The sequence below is a fragment of the Heloderma suspectum genome, chromosome 6 (genome assembly GCF_057233095.1).
Source record: "Heloderma suspectum isolate Gila_16-S chromosome 6, 16-S_ref, whole genome shotgun sequence".
Lineage (NCBI taxonomy): Eukaryota > Metazoa > Chordata > Lepidosauria > Squamata > Helodermatidae > Heloderma > Heloderma suspectum.
In genome coordinates, this window is record NC_139463.1 from 123,527,641 (window position 1) to 123,553,209 (window position 25,569).

Below are 25,569 nucleotides of genomic sequence, written 5' to 3' on the forward strand. Positions count from 1 at the left end.
TTAGAGTCGTATTTCTGAAAACCATGATTCAGCACGAAATTGACAAATGAACAACCTACTCATAAATCCAGGTACTTAGGTATAAATCAGTTTATTCCAGTTGCAAAGAATGACCAATATCATCATATTGGTAGTCTTACTCTTAGCAGCAGAACGATACTATTCAGTTTTTGTTCATGTGGCACTGGCAAATTAGTCAATGTGATTACTATGCTGCCTTCGATTTTTGGGGCCAAGGAACCATGGTGACAGTGACTTCAGGTAACGATTTCCCTTTCCATGTTTTCCATTGACTCAATCATGTAATCCAGATTTTCTGCAGTAAGATCTTTGTATTTTTTAAATGTCCTAAAAGCAAGCTGTGGCTAGGTGACTAGAGGAAATACAGTTTTAATTAAAAGGGAAGGAGAATATCATTGTGTGCATAAATATAATATGGAATAGAAGATGGGAACATTGGGAGAAGTTCACCTCTGGCATCTTGAGGTCCGAGACAGTATGTTTTTGGACATCTGAGACAGGAATTAATGCCACTGTGACTATTATGCTTTCGATTCCTGGGGACTGGGGACCATGGTTACAGTGACCAGTGGTAAGTTAATTCTGCTTCTTTGTTCTGTTTAGTGTGCTTTTTTATAATTCAGTGAGATTTTTCTGTCTCTTTTTTTCCAAAGTGATTGTCAGATAAACAGAAGCCTGGTAGCTCAGACTGCCTTTCTCCACCTAGTTACTCCAGAGTACTCATTGATCTTTAATAAGACAACTTTAGGCTAAAATAAGTATCTTGATAATATATACTAAATCAGCCCATGACTCAACTAGCATTTAGGATGAAGCAGGGAATGTAGAGAAAGATATTTCTAAAGCTAGGAATGTATGTGTCCAGAGTCCCTAACATTTTCCTTAAAGCATCTGATTCTAGGAAGGTAACTAACACAGCCAGTTGCAAACAAAAAACAAAAAAACAACCATCAGAGAGTCTTCTGGCATCTCAAAGGTTAACATTTATTGTGTCCTAAGCCAAAAAGTCTACCAAATCTTTTGTCACAACAAATCTGTTAGTCTTTAAGGTGTCAGGAAACTCTTTGTTGTTTTTTATTTAAGCATCTAGTGGTCCTGAAACAATTAACATTTTCTTCTGTACTGTGTCTTGGGGCAGTTAAAGCCTCTCCCCCCTCCCAATTTATATGGGACTGGGGGCTGAAAAACTATCATTTAAGAGATAACCACAGTTTTTGTGGGTTGTAAAGGACAAAAGTATTCTTGATTAGGTTTTTGTACACGGCATAGAAAGGGTTGAGGCAGTGTGACTACTTTGACTACTGGGGACAAGGTACAATGGTCACCGTCACTTCAGGTATGATTTTAATTCCTTTTAAACCTTTTGATCATAAACAGCATATTTCTTTTTATTTTCTAAGTGAAGTCTTTGAAAAGTTAGTCTTCTCCATTATTACTTGCTGGACTTTAGGATTCCTACTGGGGACCATGTTCCAGGAATGGTATTAATCCAGGGGAGTCCAATTTAGTTTAACGGGGATTGTTCCAGAATAATTGGACCAACTGCTTGCCAGAGATAGAATTCTGGCATGCTTGGACCTTTGGTCCAAACCAGAAAGACAATCCTTATGTTCTTACAGAATTGCCAAACTGCAATCTTAAACTCGCTTACTTGAAAAATATACACTTCATTTAAAGCAGTAGAATTTCCTTCCAATATGTGTGTTTAGGATTGAAATGTAAAGTAGGTTTAGACTTTTTTGTACCCAACTTGTGAAAAAATGTAAAACTTTCTTAGACATATGCATGTTTACTTGGGAGTAAGTCCCACTGAATTCCATGGGATTTATTCCCAAGTAAATGTGCATTCACAATCTTAAAACTGATTCAGTGCAATTGATCAGTTAATAAATTGCTGGAGCAGACAAGGTTCTTGTAGGATTTCCCCATAAACACATTGCAATGTGATAACTGGTTTGACTACTGGGGATCAGGCACCATGGTCACCGTTACATCAGGTAAAAACTTTTTTTCCCCTAATGTATCCACTTAGAATTATTTTCCTGGTAGTTATTGATGAAATACAGCAACTTCCTTGGATTCACTGGTGTCTTTTTCAGTGAGACTTGAATACATAGTCTCCCATATAACCTCATGATAAACCAAAGACCGAAATTACTCCACTGCCCAGTTTTCTTTATCCCTACTGTTATTTTTTTCCCTTCAGTGGAAATGTTGTGCCATGTTTTCTATACATTTTCAAGAACCATAGAATAGTCCAGAAAGATTGGCATTGACAGAATTGTGCTTGTAATGTGCTCTACGAAGATACTTGACTGTGTATATTTGAGATATGTGTATATTTGAGATATTCAGGTATTTTATAGATTCCTTCTAAGAGATGATGGGGGGGATTCATTTAAAGGGAAGGGGGATGCATTTAATTGACTGAGGCTTGAAAGAAGGGATCACTTAAGTTCAGTTATAGATCTTTTCTTAATATTACCCTAGTCTTAGTGACTATAGAGGATTAAGTACAATGTCACCAGGCAGTTGTGTTAGCATGTAACTATGGCTTCGACCTCTGGGGAAAAGGAACCCAGGTCACCGTTACTTCAGGTAAATCAATATTCTTCTAACAGATCTAATTTTATTCATCGCTGCATGAATGGGATTTTTCTTTGATGAGGATACTGCCTCCCACAAAGAAATTCATTCTTCCACTATCTCAGCTTTTCTGATCTCTAAAGTATTTTGAGAGTCTATATGGACTGCAGGATGAAACACGTTATATATGTATATATTTACTGAGGGAAATGGTCTTTGTCCCTCAGTGAGTTCTTATTCTCTTCATTAGTGGATCCAAAGTTTAAATGCAGAAATGTAACAGCATTTTTATAAATAACCAATAGTTCAGAAAACCTGTCTACCTCTCATCTGTTTCTCTCTCTCCAGAATAATTCTTTCATATTAATGTATTCTTTAATCAATTCATTTAGTTCTATCTACCTTGCAATTGATCTGGATATTAATTCTATCTTTCCATGTTGTTCCTGTCTATCTTCTTGTTCCTGTCTGTCTATCTTCTTCCACAAGAAGAGTAGTTATGTTAGTTTACAGTGATAAAAACAGAGGGTTAGATCAAAATTTAGCCATACTTAGAGTAGACTTATTGAAATCAATGGGTCAGCCCTAAGTAAGGTTAAATCTCGATCTAACAGAGTATTGTGGAATTACCTTCCATAGGAAATCTCCTATTTCATCAAGTGGATGAAGTTTTCATATATACCGGGTGAAATAGGCTCTTTCTTAAAACTCATGTCTCAATAAATTTAGTAGTCTTTAATGTACCACTGACTTATTTCTTTGTTGATCTATCTTCCTTTATTCTTCCTCTTATCCATCTTACCAACTTATGAGGTCAATGTGGGGTTTCTCAGTGATGAGGGGAAAAGCACTTTTCACATGCTTAGATAGATGTCCTTTTTTTTCATTTTGGGGGTGAACCCTGCAATTGAATCAAGGTTTGGGGGGCTCCTGGCTCAGATCAGCCCTTTGGGTGAATATCATATTACTTCTGAAAGAATCACCTCAAGCATATTGAAGTTAACAGCAGGATAAAACTGCTAATTAATATGCATCAAAATATAAAATTGCTACAGCGATCAATAAAAGATTTCTTAAAAGGTGGGTTTCTTTTTTTCCTTTTTGTAAAACTAAAATGGCTGATCAGAAAATAGGAATGCTCTGGGGTAATTAAAACAAACAGGTGGCTACAGATTCGTTTCTCAGTTTTGATTTATTTTAAGACTTGAAGTTTCGTTTGATAGCTTTTTTAGCATCTAGAATAGTTTTGCATGATTGAAAATAGTCCTGTATGTTTCGAAAACAACAAGTAACACCTGTCTTTGTAGGATTTCTGGGTTTGATTTTGTTTTTCAAAAAATAACCCAGATTTTTTTTTCATGTTTTGGCTTGGGAAAAAAAAAATAGTCTCTGTTCCCTAGGCAATTGGTTCTGAAACACTAGAGGTTTGTGCACATTTTCATCTAGAAATCATACATTTAAATGGTAAGGGGGGGAAAGAAGCTGGTTGGCTTATTTCTCTAGAAGGTTTTTTTGGGGGGGTTACATCTCTTTTAACTGTTTTTTTTATTACAGCTTAGAATATGGCAATGATTATTTTTAACTGGTTTGAATGAATTGAACATTTATTAATACTTTGCATTAATTTATATAGAAGTATTTTAATGTGTTCTACTATTGCTTATTTTTATGAATTGTGAAGACATAGTTCTTAAGAGAAAATGAATTTGTGGGGGCAATCTTTCATTTATTGCTGATTTTTTAAAAAAAATCCTGCGTTACAAGGACACCCATTTTTACGTTTTCTCATTTGAGGGGAGGAATGGCATGGTTCCCTTCCCATTTTATCTTTTATTCTATGTGATCGGGATTTTAATTCCTTTTATCTTTGTTGAGTACATTCTTTCCTTTGACTGAAACTTCCATCTCTTTGTTGTTTAATATGATTGATGGATTGATTAAGTAGTAGACTCTTTGTAGAATTTTGATTGAAAAAAATAGTACTACTAGAATAGTAGAATTTTGATTGAAAAAATAGTACTACTAGAATAGTAGAATTTTGATTGAAAAAAAGGAACAATTTGTAATTATCTTAATTTATATCAACTTCACTTACAATAGGAAACTGTTTTATTTGGTTACTGCTTGTTGATTAATTTATTTAACAGTCAGCTAATCATGTAGGGAATCAATTTACACGTTTAACTGGCATAGTTGTTAATTCCTACTGATATTCTGTTATTTAGGAGGGAGATAATAGATGATGGATATAGACAGATAGACAGAATCTTGCAGTTGTAATATCAATAGGCTTCCTTGCCACCCACCACCAACTGGGATTCCTTCGGTATCCCATTGATTGCACTCCATGTGGAGGTGTGCAACTCCTTTCCCAAGTGAATAGTGGCTCTCTGGAGTGCTTGGGTAGTCAACTAGACCCACCCAGCATACCCAAGAAAGCTTCACTGTTCAGCACCTTCTTTGGGAACCTGGGAGGGAGCTTCCTTGATGCCCGATGCTCAGCTGGGAGCCATGCAAGAGCCTACCAGCCCCCAAGCAGTTTTACATCTAGATCTACAGCAGCTATAGTCAGGGCAGGTCAAGCAACTGGAATATCCCGGAAGCCCACTGCTGAGCTAGGGAAGAGCTGGATGGCTTCCTGCTCAGCTGCAGCTCTTCAAAAGCACCTGCCCATGCCTGAGCTTCTCTGAAGCCCACTGCTCCATTGGGAAGGCATCAGATCTTTCAGATCCAGAGCAGGAGCTAAGGCAGGGCAGGAACTAGTGTCCTTCTGATGCCCACGGCTCAGCTAAGGAAATGCTGGTGAGCTCCCGGCTGAGCTCTGGCTTTGAGAACAAAGCGAGATGCTCCTGGCATCCCACTAGCTTATTCAAAGCCAAACACTGAGCTGGGATGCAGGAAAGCCAGTTTTAGTTCTAGAACAGCTATAGCCAGGCAGGGAGAGCAACTGAAGCTTCTCTGAAGCTGACAGCTCAGCTGGGAAAGAGCTAGATGGTTCCCTGGTCAGCTGCAGCTCTGAGAATGAGTGGGGGAAAGGCTCTTGGCCATGCCGACATTTCTCTGATTCACAGCTACGTCCTGGAACCTCTTAGCTTCTTGCATGCAGTCCATTCAGATCCCTAGCTGGGGCAGAGACAGCAGCCAGTGTCTTGCCAAGCTGAGTGCTCAGCTGGGGAAAAGCTGGAGGGCTCCCTGTTGAGCTGTGTGGCTGTCAGAAGGACAGGGCGCATGGCCATGCCCGAGCTTTCCCAAAGCCGACTACTCCATTGGGGAGGCATCAGATCTTTCAGACCCAAAGCAGCTAGAGCTGGGGCAGGGCAGCAGCTAGCGTCTCACTGAAGTCCAGTGCTCAGCTAAGGAAAGCTGTGGAGCTCCCTGCTGAGCGGTGGCTTCAAGAACAAGGGGAGACACCCCTGTCATCCCCAAGCTTTTCTGAAGCCCAATACCTGGGATGCAGGCAAGCCAGTTTAATTCTATAGCAGCTATAGCAGTGCCAGGGTGAGCAACCGGGGCCTCTCTGAAGCCCACTGCTCCGTGGAGGAAAAGCTACATGGCCCCCTACTCAGCAGTGGCTTTCAGAATAGTGGGGAAACTACCAGTAGCCCCCTAGCTGCTCTGAAGCCCACTGCTCAGCCAGGAGCTCAGTCATGTTTTCAGAGCTATAGCAGCTGTAGCTGGGGTGGTGGGGACACAGCCAGAGTCTTTCTGAAACCCAGTGTTTAGCTGGGGAAGAGCTGGGGTGGCTTCCCCCTCAGCCCTGCCTTTGGGAACCAAGGCAAAGGCTTCTGGCATCCCCCTAACATCTCGGAAGCTTGATGCCGAGGTGGGATGCATGGAAGCCTCTCAGCTCAATAGCAGCTCTAGCTGAGGCGGAGAGCTCCCGGGATCTTGCTGAAGCCAAGCAATGGGCTAAGAACAAGCCAAGTCAGGTTAGCACCCAGCTAGGGAAAAGCCAGACGGCTCCCAGTTCAGCCGGGCTCTGAGAATGATGGGGAAAGCACTAGCATCCCCCTAGCTTCTTTGAAGCCCGCTACTCAGCTTAGCTGGGGAAGAGCTGGGGTGGCTTCCCCCTCAGCTCTGGCTTCCGGAACCAAGGGAAAAGCTTCTGGCATCCCCCTAACGTCTCACAAGCTTGATGCCGAGCTGGGATGCTTGGAAGCCTCTCAGCTCTCTAGCAGAGGTGGAGAGCTCCTGGGATCTTGCTGAAGCCAAGCAATGGGCTAGGGAAAAGCCAAGTCAGGTTAGCACCCAGCTAGGGAAAAGCCAGATGGCTCCCAGTTCAGCCAGGCTCTGAGAATGATGGGGAAAGCACTAGCATCCCCCTGGCTTCTCAGAAGCCCACCACTCGGCTTAGTTGGGGAAGAGCTGGGGTGGCTTCCCCCTCAGCGCTGGCTCTGGGAACATCTCAGAAGCTTGATGCAGAGCTGGGATGCATGGAAGCCTCTCAGCTCTCTAGCAGCTCTAGCTGAGGTGGAGAACTCCTGGGATCTTGCTGAAGGCAATTAGCACCTAGCTAGGGAAAAGCTGGAGGGTCCCCAGTTCAGCCGGGGCTCTGAGAAGGCTGGGGAAAGCACTAGCATCCCCCTAGCTTCTTGGAAGCCCGCTACTCAGCTTAGCTGGGGTGGCTTCCCCCTCAGCTCTGGCTTTGGGAACCAAGGGAAAAGCTTCAGGTATCCCGCTAAAATCTCAGAATTTTGATGCCGAGCTGGGATACATGGAAGCCTCTCAGCTCTCTAGCAGCTCTAGCTGATGTGGAGGAGCTCCCAGGAACTTGCTGAAGGCAAGCAAATAGCACCCAGCTAGAGAAAAGCTGGAGGGCTCCCAGTTCAGCCGGGGCTCTGAGAATGCCAGGGAAAGCACTAGCAGCCCCTAGCTTCCCAGAAGCCCACTCCTCAGCTTAGCTGGAGAAGAACTGGGGTGGCTTCCTCCTCAGCTCTGGCTTTGAGAACCAAGGGGAAAGCTCCTGGCATCTCCTTAATGTCTCAGAAGCTTGACGCCGAGCTGGGATGCTTGGAAGCCTCTCAGCTCTCTTGCATCTCTAGCTGAGGTAGAGGAGCTCGTGGGATCTTGCTGAAGCCAAGCGATCAGCTAGGGAAAAGCTGCTTTGTCCCCTACTGAGCTGTATCTTCAGAAACTGTGGTGGGAGCTCTTGGCACCCACTAGCTAATCTAATCATGCAAGTAAGCCTCTCAAATGGTTTTTAATAGACCCGTTGCATCTATAGCTAGGGCAGGGAGAGCAAGAAAAGCACCCCTGAAAGAAGTCCAGTGCTCAGCCAGGGAAGAGCTGGATGGCTCCCAGCTTAGTGGTGGCTTTCAGAATGATGGGGGAAACACCTTGCAACCCTCTGGCATCCCTGAAGTTCACCGCTTAGCTGGGAGTCCTGCAAGACTCTTGCATTGATTGTAGCTACCGGTGGGGTGAAGGAGCAAAAAACCCTTCTCTGAAGCCCAAGGCTTTGGTGGGGAAGATCTCTGTGTGGTTCCCACTCATGGCACACGGCTTTGGAAATAATGGAGAAAGCTCCCGGTCAGCCCATAGCTTTCCTGAAGTCTCAGCTGAGAGGACTGCAAGCCTTTCTGCAGCAGCAACAGCAAGGGCCGAGGGAACAAGAGTCTCTCTGAAGCCGAACGCTCAGCTAGGGAAAAGCCAGAGGGTTCCCTTCTCAGCTGTGGCTTTGAGAATGAGGGGAGAAGTTCCTGATACCCCCTTAGCTTGTTGAGAAGCCAACACTGAGCCGGGACTCATGCAGGTCATTCAGACCTCTAGCAGTAGAGCTGAGTTAGGGTAGTACCTGGACCCTTGCCAAAACCCAGTGCTCAGCTAGGCTAGGGAAAAGCCAGAGGGGCCCGGTTCAGCTGCAGCTCTGGGAATGATGGGGAAAGCACCAGCAGTCCCCAAGCTTCTCAGAAGCCCGCCGCTCTGCTAGGAGATGTGCAATCTTTTCGGAGCTAAAGGAGCTGTAGCTGGTGGGAAGATGCCCCTGGCCTCTCTCTTTAAACCCAGTGCATAGCTGGGAAAGAGCAGGCATGGCTTCTCCCTCCACTCTGGCTTGGGAAAGGTGGGGGAAGCTTCTGGCATCTCTCTTGGTTGTTAGATGTCCAGCTCTGAGCTGGGATGCAGGTAAGCTTCTCATTTCTTCTGTGGCAGTTTAAGATCTATAGCAGCTATAGCCAGGGCACGGTGAGCAACCAGAGCCTCTCTAAAGCCCACTGCTCAGCTGCAGAAGAGCTTGATGGCCTCCTGTTCACCTGCAGCTCTGAGAACAGTGGGGGAAGCATTTAGCAGTCCCCTAGCTTCTCTGAGCCCCGCCACTCAGGCAAGGGCCGAGTCCAAGTTGTACTTTTGGAGACATCGTGGCTGTAGCTGGGGTGGTGGGGTTCCAGCCAGAGTCTTTATGAAGCCCACTGCTTAGCTGGAGATGAGCTGGGGTGGCTTTCCTCTCAGCTCTGCCTTTGGGAACTGAGCGGAAAGCTTCTGGCCTCTCCCTAAAATCTCGGAATCTTGACACTGAGCTTGGAGGCATGGAAGCCTCTCGGATCTGTTGCAGCTCTAGCTGAGGCGGAGAGCTCCCGGGATCTTGCTGAAGCCAAGCGATCGACTAGGGAAAAGCCGAGTCACGTTAGCACCCAGCTCAGGAAAAGCCAGACGGCTCCCAGTTCAGCCGGGCTCTGAGAATGATGGGGAAAGCACTAGCAGCCCCTAGCTTCTCAGAAGCCCACCACTAAGCTTAGCTGGGGAAGAGCTGGGGTGGCTTCCCCCTCAGCTCTGGCTTTGGGAATTAAGGGGAAAGCTTCCGGCATCCCCCTAATGTCTCGGAAGCTTGACACCGAGCTGGGATGAATGGAAGCCTCTCGGACCTATAGCAGCTCTGAGTAGGTGGAGGAGCTCCCAGGATCTTGCTGAAGCCAAGCAATCGGCCAAGTTAGGTTAGCAGCCAGCTAGGGAGATGCTGGAAGGCTCCCAGGTCAGCTGGGGTTCTGAGAATGATGGGGAAAGCTGAGAAGCTAGCAGCCCCCTAGCTTCTCAGAAACCCGCCACTTGGTTTAGCTGGGGAAGAGCTGGGGTGGCTTCCCCCTCAGCACTGGCTTTGGGAACCAAGGGGAACTCTTCCGGCATCCCCCTAATGTCTTGGAAGCTTGACCCTGAGCTCAGATGCTTGGAAGCCTCTCGGCTCTCTAGCAGCTCTAGCTGAGGTGGAGGAGTTCCCGGGATCTTGCTGAAGCCTGAAGCCAAGCGATCGGCTAGGGAATTTGTTCCGAACTGAGCTGTACATTTAGGAATGATGTGGGGAGCTCCTGGCACCCACTAGCTGATCTCGCAGGTTACAAACAAGCCTGGGATGCAAGCAAGCCTCTCAAATTTGTTTTTAATAGACCTGTTGCATCTATAACTAGGGCAGGGAGAGCAAGCAAAGCACCCCTGAAAGAAGCCCAGTGCTCAGCCAGGGAAGAGCTGGATGGCTCCCTGCTTAGCTGTGACTTTCAGAATGATGGGGAGAACATCTTGCAACCTCCTAGCAACCAGCTTCCCCTCTGCTCCTCCATTGGTTCAGCCGTCTGTGTTAAGCCTGTGGGGTGCCCTGGGCTTCCTGGTTTGCCCTCTCATCCTCTGCTAAATTTGGGGCACAGAGGCACAGCACCAAGATTGGCATTGACTAAATCTCACCCTTTGCTAAATTTGAGGCCTATGAACCTCCCAGTTCTATACTGGTAAGGAAGACTGGTGGATGTCTCCTTCCAGCTTCCACAAAGTTGCATAGGTTTGGGAGGTATATTGCTGTGCCAGTAATAGTGTAGGACTAGCAGACACCTTATAATATCTTGCCCCAATCAAAGTCCCTACTGGACATGAAGGACCCAGGATTCTGCCTCCTGAACTCCTTCAAGCTTCAGGCCCAGTCCTAGTAGACACTGAATTGCTGCTGAATTGGTAAAGTGTTTGTATTTTCACAGATCCAGTTTTGCTCTACTCTGTTCTGTGTTAACGGTTGCATTGAATGTTGGGGGTTAGATTTCCTTGTCATATCAGTGTCCTCACATTTGGCACTCCCTTCCTTCCAGCTCCTCCAGGACCAGTATCTGATGGCTACAGCGCTGCCAACTTTTCAAATGATCACTGTAGCTATGCCGCTAATTGCAGCTTGATGCGTAGACATCCATGCCGTGACGAGTGTCACCTGCAGATTTCTGCACATCAAGTTGCTGTTAAAGACACAGGAGCAGGTTTTTTTCTGGTCAGCTTTGACATCCATAATTGGATACGTGTTGCAGCCCTGCTGCTTCTAACCAGTGAGTGGAGAACTGGGTCCCTGTGGCTGCTTTCTACCCGATAAAAGCACACGGCAAGTGAGAGGAGTTCAAAGATCTGTGGCTCACATCTGAACCAGTTCAAACTCTATCTGGGACTAATTCCTGTTGCTTAAAGAAAAATCAGTTATTGTGCTTCACATGGAGGGAGGGAGTGGCCAGCCGTCTTTTGTGTTCTCATGTAACAGGCAAAGCGTTGGAGACGCGGCTTCCCACCTCCTGTGCATAGGAATGTGAACCGTTTCTCCAGAAGTGTTTCTAATTCTCAAGTTAGTTAGAAATGCTGCTCTGGAATATGTGTGCACATCTGGCTACCACTGGCCCCCACACACACGTGCACGTCCACATCACTTGTTCTAATAGTGAACCCAGCTGTTGAGTGTCAGCAGGCCTGGAGACAAAATGGGGTCACTGAGAAACAAGAGGGAGGCAGGCATCAGCATCCTTGAGGGAACTCTAAGGTTTGCAGATGTATGACAAATCTTGTTTAAAAGGTTAAGAATCCAAGGAGGCCTGTGCATGCCCAGCATCCTCCGAAGAGCAGGGCTGGCTGGCAGGGATGCCAAACTGCAGTGCTTCTGCTGAGAGGTGAGGATTCACTGCAGCATTTTGTTGAAGGTCTCAAACAAATGTCAGTATGATGGCTGACTGAATGCCTCAGGCTCTGAAGGCCTACCAGGCCTCTGTGATAAGTGCAAGTGGTGTTTCTGCATCAGCATGTGGGAGAACTGTTTTCTGGTTTTGTTCAGTGGTGTGATAATTATTACGTGGCAACACTACACAGGTGACTTTTGATATTCTTAAAGGGGGGGTCTTCCCTCGCTCAGTTGTAGGAAAGCATAACCGAGGAGTTTCTGTGCTCTGAGGTAGGCTGATGAAAGTTGCAAAGGTCGACTTGCAAAGGTCTCTGGTGTTTGTTTTTCCTTTGCTTTGATTGGATTTTTAATTTAATTTTTTAAGAATATGGGTTCTTTAAAGGACTTATTCTGGCAGATGCTACTTCTAGGATTGGTGGGCATGGCACAATATTGAGGTTTTGAATAGTAACGACAAGAATGCTAACTGGTTTGTGAGAAACGGTTGTGACACAAAGTGTTGCGTTCACTTCACATTTCCATCAGCATCTCATCAAAACCTTTTTGAACCATTTTACTACACCTGAAATTGCCCACATTCAAAATGTTGCCATTTCAGAGAAGCAACTGTCTTTCCAAAGGTATTATAATAAAGCACATACAACAGAACACACCAGCTTTAAACTCCACAGTATTTCTACCCTTCAGTCTATTCTGTTCACTGCCAACTCAATTCCTTAAAAAAAAAAAAAAGTGTCAGTTCATTTGCTTCGTGGACTGATAAAAATGTCTCCCAACCACAACATGAATTCTGGCCCAAATGGCCTCTGGATAAATGACATCTAAAGGTGGCTTCTCAAGTGGTCTTTGCTTCCCATTGAAAGTAAATCTACTTTATTGTGGTGTGGCTATCCCAGGGAAATTTGTCCAACATTTTTTTTCACAATTTTGTCAGATCACTATCCATCAGCAATGGAAGGGGAACATCAGGCACTGGGTCTCTTTGAATTCCTCTAATTTAGATTTTTCAGTAACACTGTTGTCATGATACGGGGCAAGATTGAGAGACAAAGTGTGTAGATTTAAGTCATGCATGGCAGGACTGAGTTTCAAACTGGAGCCTTCACAGCTCATAGCTCAGATTTCTAAACATATTGCACTAGTTCTTAGTAGATCAGAACTAAAAAATGTCAGACAAACTTGTAGTCAACAATCACATCCACCTAACTCATCTCAAGAAAAACACATGTTTGAATTTTGATAATCGTGTCTTTCTTTCCCAACAAATCAAAGTTCATTTCGTTTCAAATATTCAACCTCTCAGCTGAACATTTAACCCCTTCCAGAAACCCTTCCAAAAACCCTCCGTCGTTTTGTTTTTCTTCTCCCTCAGCTTCCCAAAGTGCCCCTAGTCTTTTCCCCCTCATTCCTTCTGGGAGCTTCCCAGAAAGTGGAGATATCACCGTTGGCTGCATGGCCAAGGATTTCCTGCCTCAAACCATCGCCTTCTCCTGGAATGACCAGAACAACGCCAGCATCGATGCAAACAAGTTCAAGAGCTTCCCTTCTACTGCCAACACTGCCGGGACTTTCACTGCAAGCTCCCAGGCGGCTGTCCCTGTCACTGACTGGAAGAATTTCTATCCATTCTTCTGCAAGGCAGACCACTCCTCTGGGAACAGAGTGGTACGAGTCGTTCGGCAGGGTAAGTGAATTCATTTCTCTTGGTTCCACCAGCAACATTGCCAACACAGGCCACTTCCAGGAGTTTAGCAGCAAGGAGGCAGAAAGCACTACAGCAGCCTTGGAGACTAACTGGTTTATTATGACATGTGCCTTTATGGCGGCCTTCTCCAACCAGATGCCCTTCCACACGTTTTGGACTCCAATTCCCAGCAGCCCCAGCCAGCATGGTGAACTGTCAAGAATGCTGAGAGTTGTAGTCCAAACCATCTGGAAGACATCAGATTAGGGAAGGCTGACTTATAGGAACAGCCTCCTGCAAGAAGGACTGTCTATATACATTCCATACAATAACTGGCTAGTCCCTAAAACTATGCACATCATTTTATCTTCTGAACACAATGAGCAATTAGTAAGTGAAGTCTAGTTCAGACCTAACATTTTCCTGCACAAGATTATGATGCATTTCTTAAAAAATAAAATAACAGACAGACAGATACACAGGAGCTCAAGACTGTTGAAAGCTGCATCCTCTATCCAGGAATCCCATCCTGTAATCATAGATGTGGGTGAACTGGACTGGATGCTTGGCCTGTGACAAGGGAAATGTGCTTTGCGCATCCTCAGCAGTGCTTTTTCTTTTCATTTATCCTGAGGCTGAGCCTCAGCTCTGGGCACTAAACTCTGCTCAGCCTTGGCTCAAATGAAGCTCTGCTTCCTCTTGACTCAGCTGGACGCAGAAACGTTTAGCCAGTATGGGTCAGACACACAGCCTGAATGTGGAACACTAGATAGATCTGAATCTGCAGACCTCTCCACATAAATAAACTTCTGTTCCTACATTTACATTTTGCCTTTAAGGTGTTGCATCTGCCTACCATAATACTTTCCTTCTTGCAATTTTCCTTCCTCCTCTAGCATCACAAAGCTCCTCGGCTGACACTGAGATGTCCGTCCGTGCGCCACCCATTAAAGCATTCTCAGGTGCCTACCTAAATGCCACTGTCACCTGCGATGTCATTCATCTTTGCACTGATAAGACCACCCTCCAGTGGTTCAAGAATGGAGAGGTCGTGGAATCTGACTTCATCACCACCAAACTAGTCTCAGATGGCCGTGGCACTTACAGTATCAGAAGTGAACTCATCGTCACTAAGAAGGAGTGGCTCGCTAACACGAAATTCTCCTGCAAGGTGGAAAACGGGAAGTTCAACAACACATTGGATCTCTCCAAGAACGCTTTTTGTGGTAAGCTGAAATGTTCCTTCAGACCATTACAGAAATCTGAGCATTCAAGAGAACATTCTTGGTGCAGAGGTTCTTCCAGCTCTATCACTGAGTGATGCAAAATCCATCCCCTGCTTCTTGCTGAGTAACAAAATAAGTTCATTCTTCAGCCTCTGCTCAATGCAACCTTATTTCTAAATATATTTTTAATTGAATGTTAACAAATAATGATAAACATTATAATGGTAACATATACAAAAACCTTCAGAATAAGCCATATTGCTTCTGAGAGGAGAGCAATTTCAATGTTCTTTGGGATCTCAGTTCATCCATATTTTTATTTGCCAAATTCTCTCTACTGTACTGTTTCCAGAGCACCATCCTGACGTTATTTTACATACAAAATGAATTTGAGGATGGAAAAGGGAGGGAAAGGACATTCTCCTAACTCAAATTCAATAATAAAAGTCAAATTTGAGGGTTTAGAAGCATCACAGCGTAAAAAAAAAAAAAAACGACACTGCTTCCTTGAAATCCATCAGCAAGTTTTAAGTATTCTGCCTCAAAGCCCTGAACAGCAAAATGTGAAAAGACTGAACCTGTCCTGATTTCACATGTGAAATGAAAACATGCTTCTCAAATACATACAGATAACTACAAATTACACATTCCAAAAATCCTGTTCTAGTAGCTATCAAACAATAGTCCAAACAAAAAAATGTGTACACTGCTTTTCTCAAAGATTCGCAGCCCTGGGCTTTGGAAGGGACTTCACCAGTTGTGGAGAAACTTCCAAGAGCCCCTTTATGTGAAGTGGAGAGGTGGTATAAGAGGAGATTCTCAGTTAATTTTGTGGCCAGGTTATGGATTGCATTGAGCAAGTACTTAGCAATTCCATATTGTGATTGGCTATACAGAAGGGGACTCCTAAGTATGTTGGATGTTTGAAAGAGATTGAAGATATGTTAGGTAGTAATCAAGGTGTGAGGAACCAATGGGTGCTGTTAGAAAATGCTGTTTATTGTGGAAAGGATTTAATGTGGAACTAAACATTGTTCCCACTTCTCCCTTGTTACTTCTCAGAGGGTAGCACGGAAGGTACCCCGACTCTCCATGTCGAAACCATCCCACCATCCTATGCCGAAATTTACCAGACCAACTCAGCTAAGCTGACCTGCAGAATCTCCAACATACCCTTTGAAGCTGACATTTCACTGCTGGATGTCACCTGGACACAGGGACCTAACAAAAGACCACTGAAGACCAAAGTGGAAGAGCCCATGGATCAGGAAAATGACATGCAATCCATTGATGCTACAGCCACCGTGTGTGCAACCGAATGGATCAGTGGGGAAATCTTCTATTGCAAAGTTGATTTCTCAGGTTTACTTCCCGAACCTATCGAAAAACCTCTTCAAAAGCCTAGTGGTAGGTGCCTGTTTACATCATTATTTATTATTTATTTATTTATTCATTGCATTTCTATCCCGCCTTTTTTCCTCCAAGGACCCAAGGCAGTGTACATAATCCTCTCCCTCTCCATTTTATCCTCACAACAACAACCCTGTGAGGTGGGTTGGGCTGAGAGTCTGTGACTGGCCCAAAGTCACCCAGTGAGCTTCCATGGCCGAGTGGGGACTAGAGCCCGGATCTCCCGGCTCCCAGTCCAACACTCTCGCCACTACACCACTCCATGAAAAGATTAAGCACTGGTGTCATTTGTTTCAGCAGGACTCTAGGTATGGCAGATTCCAGGATGTTCCGAATCATTCTAATCTGCCCTCAGAATATTTAACACCACTTGAATCAAAAGCAGTTGGTAGCTAGTTGAGGAGGGGAGCTTTAAAAAAAAAACTCCATCAGCATATGCAAAGATGTCTTCACGTCAATATGTGCAAGAACAAATGAGCTCCCGTAATCATATCCCAATGAATACCCAATGAATACAAGAGCTGTGCTGGATTAGATCACCAAACAGGAGAGGAGTGCAATAGCGCCTCCTATTCTTACTTATTATTTTGATAACTGGTTTGAAACTCTTGCCATTTGGGCTTTTGAGCAGACTGATTTGACCAAGGGAAACCACTGAGCTTCCAGGGATTTGAACATGTGCCTCCTACATCCAGATCAAGCACACTACTTGTTACTACTGAGTAGCTGCTTTCCATCCACTTCATTGTGGGCTCATACTGATCCACAGCCACTTTCCTTTCAATCCTCACTCCTCTGCTGTGGGGCAGAAACTATATTCTCACCCTCTTTGCAGACAAGCCTGCACACTACTCGTGGCCCATCAAGGTGATGGCAGCCCACCAGAAACGCACTGTACGCCTTTCCTGGTGAGACAGGCTTGCACAGACAACATCAAGTTTATTGAGACCCTGTGGGGCCATCATCGGTGGCTGCTGGGCTGCATTTGGCTTGATGGGTTCTGTTACACAGGCCTGCATGAGGAGCAAATGAAGCCCCACCCCCACCCCCACCCATCTCAGCAAAGAAGGGTGGAACGTATCCACCAAGGCTAAATAGGAAGGACTTTGTAAGCAAGTCTCTCTCTCTCACTCTCTCACTCTCTCACTCTCTCTCACACACACACACACACACACACACACACACGGTGAGAAGATTAGCAGCTATAGCTCTAGAAGAAAGGAGCTGCAGTTGGGCATATATTATCTGACTACAAGTGAAACAATATTATCAGCAATCTTTTACTGTAGCCCTGTTTTCTGTCTCCTTCAGGAAAGTTATATTATCACATTGATCAAGAAAACTAGGCCCATTTCTGTTTTTCCCAAAGCCACTGTATTGAAGCTATGATTTGTTCAGTGTTGCTACCTTACAAATCTGAAAGGTCAAAATTGAAGTGAGGCCTCAAGAAACAAACCAAACCAACAAAAAAAGAGGGGGGGTAAAAATTATAAGGAATGTGCATTTGATATTCTCTTCTTCCCCTTTCTCTCCACCTTCCAGGTGGCACCCGCTCATCTCCATCTGTCTACATCCTTCCTCCTCCATCCGAAGAACTAGCTTTGAAGGAAACAGCCACCCTCACTTGCCTGTTGAAAGGTTTCTACCCCAGTGACTTCTTTGTGCAGTGGCTCCACAATGATCAGCCAGTGAGCTCTGCAGAAATATTCACCAGCAAACCCACACTGGAGTCGAAGACACCTGAGAGGTACTTTGCCTACAGTATGTTGACCATCAATGAACAGGAATGGAGCTCTGGCAACACATACACTTGCCTGGTGGGACATGAGGCGTTGCCCTTCAATACAACTCAGAAGACTGTAGACAAGAACACGGGTAAACCAGCCACTGTCAACGTCTCCTTAGTGCTCTCCGATACTGGGAACGTTTGCTACTAACCACCATCGTAACATCTCTTATACAACCCCTATCTTCCCACTTTCACCAGCATCTTTTTCCCTTGTTGTGTCTCCTGCTTTATTATTGATGCTTCAGTGGAACGTTTGGGGGGGTGATGGTGGAAATCTAAGAAAGATGTGTCTTCAATGTTAAAACATTAACTGGCCACATCTGAAAGAAAACAAATAGTTTCCAATAAAGTATGTTTTTTTCAAAACAAAGAAAACTTCTGGCTTCCTGTGAGAAATGTTAATATGGAAGTTAATATTAATTTTCAAGGGCACAAGCTTGTAATGAGACACCCAACTCCCGTTTCAGTACAATGGGAAGTAAAGTTTCTTGGGAAATTCCACCCAAAGCTATCGTCAGCTATTATCTGGGATTTTCAAAGGATGCTAAAAGCCTGAGGTGCTCAAGGTTGAAGTGTGAGAGTTTGCACTGCAAGTACTGCCTTACTGTGTCCATAGTTCCGTTTTTTCCCTCCTCCCTTGGCCTTTTCTCTCATGGCTTTTCCTTCCAGCACTTTCTCTACCACTTCACATTCTTCCACATACACATTACACTTGTCCATGTTCTAAATCACGCTATTCTAACATCTGGAATGGAGAAGAGCTGTTTTAGAAAGCTAGTTGTTCCATTTTTTTGTGTGTGCCGTGTCATGGATTTTCTGGCCCCAACATCATCGTCTAATTCAAAGCAAAGGGTATTCTCAAACTAAGCTCCCCATATAATCTTAAGAACCAAAGGAAGCCACTATGAATATGGAGGCACCCTCTACACCTCATTTAGATTACTCTATGTTCGAGGAGAACATTTCATTCATTGGGTGTTCACAAGAAAGCGTCTATACCCATAATGTGTCTTTTTCACATGAGAAGGAAGTTGGTAAGAGAAATTTCAGTGAGAATTTGAAACACACTCAGGAATTGATGTAGAAGGTATTGAGAGCAGAGATCTTTGGATATTAACACACTGATGCACAAATAAATACATAACTAAAGCTGTATTATATATCGTACGCACCATGCAGTGGTGTTCAACCAGCTAACACATAGGTTTATCTCAGGACAAGCTAATCCATCTTGTCTTGATTTTTCTCTTACAAGTTAATGCAAAGACTGGAGACACCAATAAAATGCGTACACACAAATGTCATGATTTAGGTGGATTATAGCAAGAGAGCTGTTCTAAGCATGCTAATGCTTCCATTTGGGTTCACACACACTTGCCAAATAGAATATGCATTATGTAATAGTGCTGTTGAAGCCATCAAAGTGGTCTTCCATGTCTCAATGGATGACATTTTTTTTTTAGGTTTCCTTGCGAATACTTGGGTACGTATCCAGCGACAAAGATTCTCAGCACACGGATGTTAAACTATAACTTAAGAATAGAGCATTTTATGAAATTCAGAAATAACTTTGTCCATCAGCAAGGCTCATGATGATGGAAGCTTAATTACCACAAGTGGTCATCTCACCTATTACTACAAAGTAAAAGTGTAATGGTTGCTTTGTTGGGATTTAAAAGCACCCACTCATTGAAACCATTCACACACACAGCCACACCCTTTGGTCTCATTGGCCAGATCACATATTCCACCATTCTTATAAAAAGCATCAGTCACTCACAGAACCAAAGGAAAGGTGGAAGAAACCCAAGAGTACTGCTACTCTGGTCCTTTGCCTGAAGACTGAATATCTGATTCCAAAGCCATCACTGAGAGATGCTTATCTAGGAATTTCTTCCCCATAGCCATGACAATAGGGTGGAAACTGCACTTAGAGGAAATGCCCAGGAACCATACACTGCAGTTGCCCCAACTCTAGCAGGAGCCAGAGTTAAGGGATGGAACCTGGCAGCAGAGACAAGGTGCTCATTTGGAGATCATATAGTCTTCCTTCTCTCACAACCAATGCAGAGGAGTGCTCAATAACAACAAAGCTAGGAAATTCTTTGGTTATTTCATTCATGTTTAATTAGGTTACCTAAGGACAAACGGATAGGCATCGAAGTGCAACTATTGTCCTTTTCCATCCATACTATTTCCCACTTCTTCCTGGCAATGACACACTATGGAACATAGAGCAAAGCAATAATGATGGGCCAGACTCCAATCCTTTCCGCCTTCCCATAGCAAAGTGATATGACTTCAGTATTGCTTGTGATTGAGCTGGAACCCTATCCCATATTGGGAAGACTTAATGCATGGGATCTACTCGTGATCAGCTTCCTTTCATATTTGGGAGTTGGTTTAGAGTGATTAGAGCCTTGTGTGGCGCAGAGTGGTAGGCAGCAGTATTGCAACCGAAACTATCCACATGACCTGAGTTCGATCCCAGCGGAAGCTGGGTCCCAGGTAGCCGGCTCAGGTCAACTCAGCCTTCCATCCTTCCGAGGTTGGTAAAATGAGCACCCAGCTTGCTGGGGGAAATGCCATCATGACTGGGGAAGGCAATGGTAAACCACCCCACTATAGTCTGCCATGAAAACGCCAGCGAAAGAGGCATCCCTCTAGGAGTCAGCAATGACTCGGTGCTTGCACAGGAGGAAACTTTCCTTTCCTTAGAGTGATTAGTGATTGTGGAGTGGGCACTGCTTTCTCCTGTAGTCTGTAGATTGACTCACTTGCTCAAGCTGCTTGAGGTAGTTTGTTCTACAGGCATCTTAATAACCTGTATCCACTCTCTGCTTGTGGTCAACCAAAGTTTAGACTACATGTTTATAACCAGGGATATAATCCAAAGGATATCCACAAAAGGAACAACGGCTATGATCACACACACGCACATGCAGACATTCATATATCCACATGCAGACACACTAGGATGTGCCCATATAATGGAATGGATAGAGTGCTGCCCTTAACTACAGTAGACCATACATTCAATTCTCCTGAGCTAAATCTCACAGATGGCTTTGGGCAAACCACTTTGACCTACAGTTGTGATAGTAAGAGATATACTAATTAGGAGCCCCTTTGTACATTCAAAAGTACTACATACAATGCTAAACTCTCAACATTACCAAGAGATAAACATCCACACTCTATAGAAGCCCATTTGCTGCAAAATTCCAAATGAAACCCATGTGCGATGCATAAAAGAAACTCTCAAGGGCATGCAATGTATGAGTCATCTTCCCTTTCCTTTATTGCAGAATATGCTACTCCACTACTGTCTCCCCATAGCTTCCCAAAGAATGATGTCAGGACATTTCTGAAGAGTCCCTATATTATAAAAGTCCATGTTTCCAAATCAAAAGGAGCCTATACAATCATTTCAAGGAGTTTGCAAAACCAGGAGGAAAATTATTACCACATTCATGACTCTAAATGTTTACAAGAGCACCATGTTCAATGAGAGTTTCTTGACCCCTTCAGCAAGCAGTGTGTGCTGCATAGAACTCATAAAGAATCTCTAGCCCCATCAACATGAGTTCAACTCTTTGAGTTAGCTGCACATCAGATATAAAGCAATACGCCACCATAATGTCAACCCATATTGCCAATTCTATTGCCAACCTTCATAGACACACACACACAGAGAGAGAGAGAGAGAGAGAGAGAGAGAGAGAGAGAGAAATTTGCACCTTTTCGTCAAACTGTAATTGCAGAATTCTGGTGTCTCTGAGTTATCAGAAAAGCAAGCAAATAATCACTCACTTGGAAATGATCACACTATTCTACAGCCCTCCTGTGATGTCTCCAGTAGAGGGAATGTTTTTGTTCCTTCTTTAAGACGGTGTTAAAAAATGCTATCATCTGCCACCATTCCCAAGGCTACACTAAATCAGCTCATCTCTTTCCCTTCTCTCTCCCCAGCTTCACATATTACTTTGCATCTAGACTTGATTGATGCTCCTCTGAAATAGTATTCTGTTGCCTGCCAAAGTACCTCTTTCCCATTCCCTTCTCAGTTTCATAGCCACCATCCATTTTGTGTTGCCTTCTCTTATCCTCTTTGATGTTTGGATACATTGAGACTTCACTGTCTTTCTGAACTCTAGAAGAAGCTGACTTCCATGTATTGTCCAAAGCTTACCTAGATGGACTTATTGGCATTGACGATAGTGAAGAACTCCAAAACATCTCATCGATCCTGTCCACTTTCATCATCCTCTTCCTTGTGAGCCTTTTCTACAGTGCCACTGTGACTGTCATCAAGGTAAGATTTATGGAACAGGGAGGGAGCTGAAGTGAAATGTTCTTGATCATGTTTTCTAAACTGAGGACTAAAAGCCATTCACTTGCAGCAAGCAGGTGAACTACAAAATTAGAGGATAGAGAAAAGTGTCAGTGGTCATCACAGAGCAGACCAAGCTAAACTCCAAGGACAGGCAACCATTTTGTGAATTGTAATGTTTCTCCCAGTTTATTTATTTATTTCATTTCTATACCTCCCAATAGCCAATGCTCTCTGGGCGGTTCACAAAACTTAAAACCAAGGAACACACAATAAAACAATATAACATATATAAAATAGGGGTGTACGAACCCCACTTACCGTTCCACTCCGGGGTCCGCTGTGGGGGGAGGCGATCCATCCCTCCCCCCGGAATCCTCCCTGGCCGGTTCCGCTCTGCGGCTATGCCATTTGCATCCCTGCTCTTTGCTGTGATAGGCTACATATATATTTACATAGCCAATCACAGCAAAGGGCAGGGACACAAATGGTGTCCCCTATGCCGGATGCCATTTGCGGCCGCAGCCCAGCAGAGGACAGCTGCAGAACAAAGAGGACGGACCTGGACCAGCCAGCACCAGGTAGGGTCTGTCCCAACCAGGCTTTGCAGGGTGGTGGGGGGGAGCAGTCCATTCTGCCACGGACTCTGGGGAGCCGGATTCTAAAGAATCCAGCCTCATTGGAGTTGATGGCGGATTTCTCCGCCATCCCTAATATTTGTTGTTGTTCAGTCATTCAGTCATGTCCGACTCTCCATGACCCCATGGACCATAGCACGCCAGGCCTTCCTGTCCTGCGCTCTGTCCCGGGGTGTCCTCAAGTCCATATCCCTAATATAAAACAGTTCATTCAGCCGCTTATCAGGGTTCCTTTTGCTGGTGTTCACTCTTCTTCTACTTTCTGAAGTTTTGTCTGTTTATTTCTCTTCTACCTTAGCTTCTCACCCTGTGATGCTCTTTTCCACCACATCTCAGCTTCCCGACTACATCTCCACTCCCTTTCTCTATGCACTCTAACCAACTTTCCCCCCTCACTTTTCTCCCATATTCTATGCCCCTCACTTCACTACCCCAGCATTCTATGACCTCGTAGAAGACATTACACAGGACAACAGAGAAACTGCAAAGTAGTAGACAGTGTGATGTCATGTGCTTTCTCTATGGCAACATTAATTCTTCTTTTTTTCCCAATTCCAGGTGAAATAGCAACGCAAAAGGTCCTCTGGCCATGGACAATGACTTGCTTAAAAGATTCCACATTCTTTCATTTTCTTTCATCACCAATGTAATCAAGGACTTGATCTCTCCATCCTTTTTTTGTGGAAGAAGGAAAGATTTATTGGGAGAGGTTACATTTTAATCTTGCTTTGTATCATGGCCATACAGTTCCATTTGAGTTGAACTAGATTTGGGCCAGCTGTTTACATTTTAGATCCATGGTGCAATTTTGCTTCACTTTTCTGTGTGTATATGTGTATCAGTATTTTTCTGTATCTCTGTGGTAATCGTATTTTATTTCAGGAATAGTTGTATGCTTGGTCTAAACTCATGAAGGGGATATTGCACTTTTAACTTCGAGTGAAATAGACAGAATATCATTGCACAATATGTATCAACTAGAATGTTTGTCATTTTTATTGTGATTACTATACAATACTGCAATAAATGTATATTCTTCATTAACACAAAGGCTTCCTTGTCAGTTGTTACTGTTACTGTTGTTGCTACCTTATGACTGAATCACATGATTTATTTCCTCCTGTTTCAGCCAGGAGAAAATTGCATGGACCTTAAACTAGTTAAAACAATAAAGGATTACTACCTTCCAAGGTTATTAGTACTTCACATTCACCCTTCATTTTGGAGTTTAGGAGGGAAGAAGCCTCAGTCACCACAAAAATCTGTTTGGGGCTGAAAGCCACACAATGTAACGAACTTCTGTTGAAGGGCTACAGAACAGGGGGAGGGGATAGTTTGGGGGGGGGGAAGGAACGGGACATTCAGCATATTGGTGTCTTGGCTAGTCATGGAAAGTTGCTTTTATAACTGGGAGGGCTCCATTTTGAAAATGGGGCCGTGAGAGTGGAGTTACTGGCCTGTGTGGAGTCCAAGTACCTGCTAGTCTCTAGCTGACTAGGAATATTGACCCGAGGCTCTCATGTCCCATGTTTAACTCTAGCCTCCACCTTAGAGTACATAAGCAGGTGATTCTTAAAGACTGTTACTATGGCTCATCATCTTCAATTGGCCTTAATGCCTGGAAGCATTTTCTGCCCTGACAATCCCATGACCCTCCTGGGAGAAAGCCATCAAAGTCTTTTCAAGTCATGAAGCCAAGAAGGCACAACCGCTCATCTACAAACACCCATACCCACACTTGAATCAGTTAGCACAGGATGCAACTGCAAACAAGGTTTAGTTCCCTGTATGCAACTGTAAGTAATGATATCAAGATTCATTTGTGAAGAACTGTATTTAAGTTGTGCCTTAAGTCCTGGAAATTTAGAACTTTCTGTAGCACAAAGGCTTGAGCCTTCTCCCACTTAGGCATGTTCAAACCAGATGGATTTCCACAGCATTTCCCTTCCAGTAAGTGGGGCTGGGCTGCATTAAATGGGGGGTTGGATTCCAGGAAAGCTGTCAAATTATGACACTGACATGTTGGGAAAAGGGGACCAGATCACCCACTTACCATTCTGATCCTCAGGGTTTGAAGAGTTGAATTGAGGCTTGGGGGTGCCTCGCTTCTATTGCACACTTGCCAAGTCTCCTTTTAAAAGAGCTCTACACTCCATCCCATCTTTGCAGTTCCCGTTTGCAGTAACTGTGGCAACACTTCCCAACCAAAGGACCGTGGGGAGAGAATTGACAAGTTGTTTGACAGTTTCAGAATATGGCTCTGATGGGCTAAATGGAGTAATGACAAAAGGATGAAATTGACAAGGATATTGACAAGAGGGGAATATGCCACTGCAGGGCTACATAGCAGATAGAGTAGGACTTGCAATCATGTGCAGTTGCACAAGAAAGGCAATTAAAAAATAAAAATATATATGTGGGAACTTTGGGGCACATTTCAAGATTCCGAAAATAAAAATTTTAAAATTGCACAAATTACAATTTGCACAAATGGCAGAACCGGGGTGGGGGTGAGGGTGGGATGCACAAATTGCTGCCATTTAAAAAAAAAAATCCACATATTGGCTCGACCCACTACACAGCAAGTCAATGCCAGTGGGGTGGGAAAATGGAACAAAATCTAGAGGGCTGAGCTGGAAACATCCATTGAGTTTCCACCACCACCCCCAAATAGAATTCTCATACATCTCTATTCCTACTCTCCGCCTAGTCAGGGCGCAAGTCATGCTGAAAGCTCAGTTGACAAGCTGATCCTGAACATAAATCACCCCTTATCACATCTCCCTGGATCCTGATTCTCAACTAGAATTGATTCTCATTTTTTATCTGTATGCCACTCTGAGATCTTAATGATATTGGGCGGGATACAAATGTTTTAAATAAATAAATAAAAAATCAGCCCCTTCCTAGTTTCTCTGAGGCATTTCCTGACACCAAGCATATGATGCTTGGGGCCCAAAGCCTATAAGGAGTAATG

At 44.2% G+C, this 25,569-nt stretch overlaps 2 protein-coding genes and 2 gene segments (V, D, J or C); all 4 read left to right on the top strand.

The window, feature by feature from the left end:
* The window catches only part of LOC146342978 (immunoglobulin gamma-1 heavy chain-like), a 675,086-nt gene that overhangs the window by 420,394 nt on the left and 229,123 nt on the right, over positions 1 to 25,569 (top strand).
* LOC146342982 (uncharacterized) overlaps positions 1 to 25,569 on the top strand; it is a 197,270-nt gene that overhangs the window by 147,878 nt on the left and 23,823 nt on the right. The window contains exon 3 of one of the 2 annotated variants that reach the window (XM_084806395.1): positions 1,291 to 1,357. The exons of the other annotated variant lie outside the window; for it this stretch is intronic. Within the exon in view, the coding sequence (XP_084662521.1) occupies positions 1,339 to 1,357 (19 nt within the window). The 5' untranslated portion in view covers positions 1,291 to 1,338. The remainder of the gene's footprint in view (positions 1 to 1,290; positions 1,358 to 25,569) is intronic. 2 annotated transcript variants of the gene reach the window in all.
* LOC146342984 (uncharacterized) overlaps positions 270 to 25,569 on the top strand; it is a 177,535-nt gene continuing 152,235 nt past the window's right edge. Inside the window, exon 1 of the mRNA XM_084807086.1 lies at positions 270 to 592. Within this exon, the coding sequence (XP_084663212.1) occupies positions 574 to 592 (19 nt within the window). The 5' untranslated portion in view covers positions 270 to 573. The remainder of the gene's footprint in view (positions 593 to 25,569) is intronic.
* On the top strand, positions 6,423 to 23,664 carry LOC146342985 (Ig mu chain C region membrane-bound form-like). The segment is given in 10 exon segments: positions 6,423 to 6,536; positions 8,758 to 8,875; positions 9,158 to 9,228; positions 11,411 to 11,504; positions 12,885 to 13,196; positions 14,093 to 14,422; positions 15,485 to 15,829; positions 17,375 to 17,707; positions 21,779 to 21,936; positions 23,151 to 23,664. Coding segments are annotated over 10 exon segments (1,884 nt in total).